The sequence below is a fragment of the Eutrema salsugineum genome, unplaced genomic scaffold (assembly GCF_000478725.1).
Source record: "Eutrema salsugineum unplaced genomic scaffold, Eutsalg1_0 scaffold_16, whole genome shotgun sequence".
NCBI classification, from domain to species: domain Eukaryota; kingdom Viridiplantae; phylum Streptophyta; class Magnoliopsida; order Brassicales; family Brassicaceae; genus Eutrema; species Eutrema salsugineum.
Genome location: NW_006256858.1, coordinates 1,975,088 through 1,976,870, shown reverse-complemented (window position 1 = coordinate 1,976,870; position 1,783 = coordinate 1,975,088). Strand labels below are relative to the sequence as shown.

The following is a 1,783-nucleotide window of genomic DNA, read 5'->3' as shown; positions in this document are numbered from 1 at the left end:
TAATATCATGGTAGGTAGAGTTATAGACATTTTCTATGGCATGGCAGGTTCGGGTTAGACATCTACTGGTGGTGAAGCCCTTGGAGGAAATATATCCTGTCTGGGAAGGTGAACCCCGACGTGTAGACGTCGATATAAAGATGCATAACATGATATGCGATATTCTGGATGGAAGCTTGGATGAGGGGTTCTGGGAATCTCCCAAAAACGTAGGTGGCGATACAACAGGTGGCGCTTCAACAGTTCAGACGCCGAAACAGTCGAAGACGAAGTTGGAAACTCCACGCGTGGAGAAGAAAAAGAAAGAGAAGGTGAAAGAGGCTGAAGCAACGGATTCAACTCCGAGAAGCAAAAGGAGAAGGGAAAGAGAGGCAAGGAAAGAAGAGAAGGAGAAAAAGAAACGTAAGAAGGAGGATGAGGAAGAAGATGATGATTTTAACTCGCCGGTAAAGCTACTAAAGGATGCAATTGAAGAAAAGAGAAAGGAGAAAAGGGAAAGAAAGGAAAGAAAAGAAAGAAAGGAGAAGGAAAGAGAGAAGGAAAGAGAGGAGCAGGAGAGAGAGAAGCAAAGAGAGAACGAGAGCAAGAAGAAAGAGCCCGCTGTGGAGAAGGAGGATAGGACGAATGAGATCCTCATGGCAATCAATGGTTTATCAACGACGGTAGCATTGCTAAACAGCAATGTCAGCAGTGCTGTAATTCGTATAGACCACCTGGATAAGAGGATTGCCGTTATCGAGGATAAACATGAAGAGAAAGAGGAGGCCATGGCGAATTCTGGGAACAAGGTTGAAAACGACCATGGTAACCGTGATGATAATGCCGGTGATGCAGATTCCAAAACCTCACCGAAAACCCCTAGAGCAAAGGCATCTCCTCCAGCAGCAGCGCCAGTAGCAGGAACGTCAACGGGAGGTGGAGCAGGAACGGGAACGGGAGCTGTGGAAAAGGATCCGGTACGCAAGTTTCTCTTCTAATGTCATGGAGACAACATTCAACTATGTTTAAACAGATCGTTTTCCTTTCCTTTATGGTAGATTTGTACGATATACTTTTTTACTTTGGTAGACTTGTATTGATGGTTTTTTTTAAACTTTTCCTGCACAGTAGACTTTTAATGTTTTCTTGGAATACAAGACTAACTTTATGTGGTAGATTTTTGGCAGTGATATTTATATTAGGTAGATTTATAATTAATTCGGTAGATTTTTAGGTAGATTTAGTTATGTTATTATTTGGTTTGACTGATGTGAAATTACTATACATGCCAAGCAGTCGTGGATGATGGAGATGCAGGAAACATCAGAGCCAGGTTTTCCTGTTGCAAGAGTTGTTAGAACCCCAGCGTCGAGAGGAAAGACTGTAACCAAAGTGAAAAAAGAACCTGCTGATCCTAAAGAGAAGAATAAATCAGGCACGAAGTCAAAACCTGATTTAAAAGACAAAAACGAAGAAAGCCAGATAATCAATATAAGCGACGTTTCACGCCCCTGCCCTGCAAGACGAAGACGAGTACAGATCCCTTCCCTGCAAGACGAAGACGACTCAGCGATTGAAGCTATGAAGAAACGCTTAGATAAGCTGGTGGAACATGCAAAAAATCCACCTGCTGAGAAGGAAAAAAGGGGACGCAGCCTTGCACCAACCCAGGTTTCACCCTACCTTGGTAACTCAGTGGTGAGACGCATCATGGACCCACCAGGTCCCCCTCCTGGGAGGTATGATCCTTTTGAAGCGTGGACAGTCGAATACTGGAGAATCTAACCCGCTACGTAGCTTTTGA

General features: G+C 43.9%; 1 protein-coding gene across 1 annotated transcript in view; it reads left to right on the top strand.

Moving 5' to 3' along the window:
• Positions 1-862, top strand: part of LOC18020923 — a 2,015-nt gene extending 1,153 nt beyond the window's left edge. The window contains exons 2-4 of the mRNA XM_006403855.2: positions 48-446; positions 709-788; positions 835-862. Of these exons, the coding sequence (XP_006403918.2) occupies positions 48-446; positions 709-788; positions 835-862 (507 nt within the window). The remainder of the gene's footprint in view (positions 1-47; positions 447-708; positions 789-834) is intronic.
• The last annotated feature ends 921 nt before the right edge of the window (positions 863-1,783 follow it).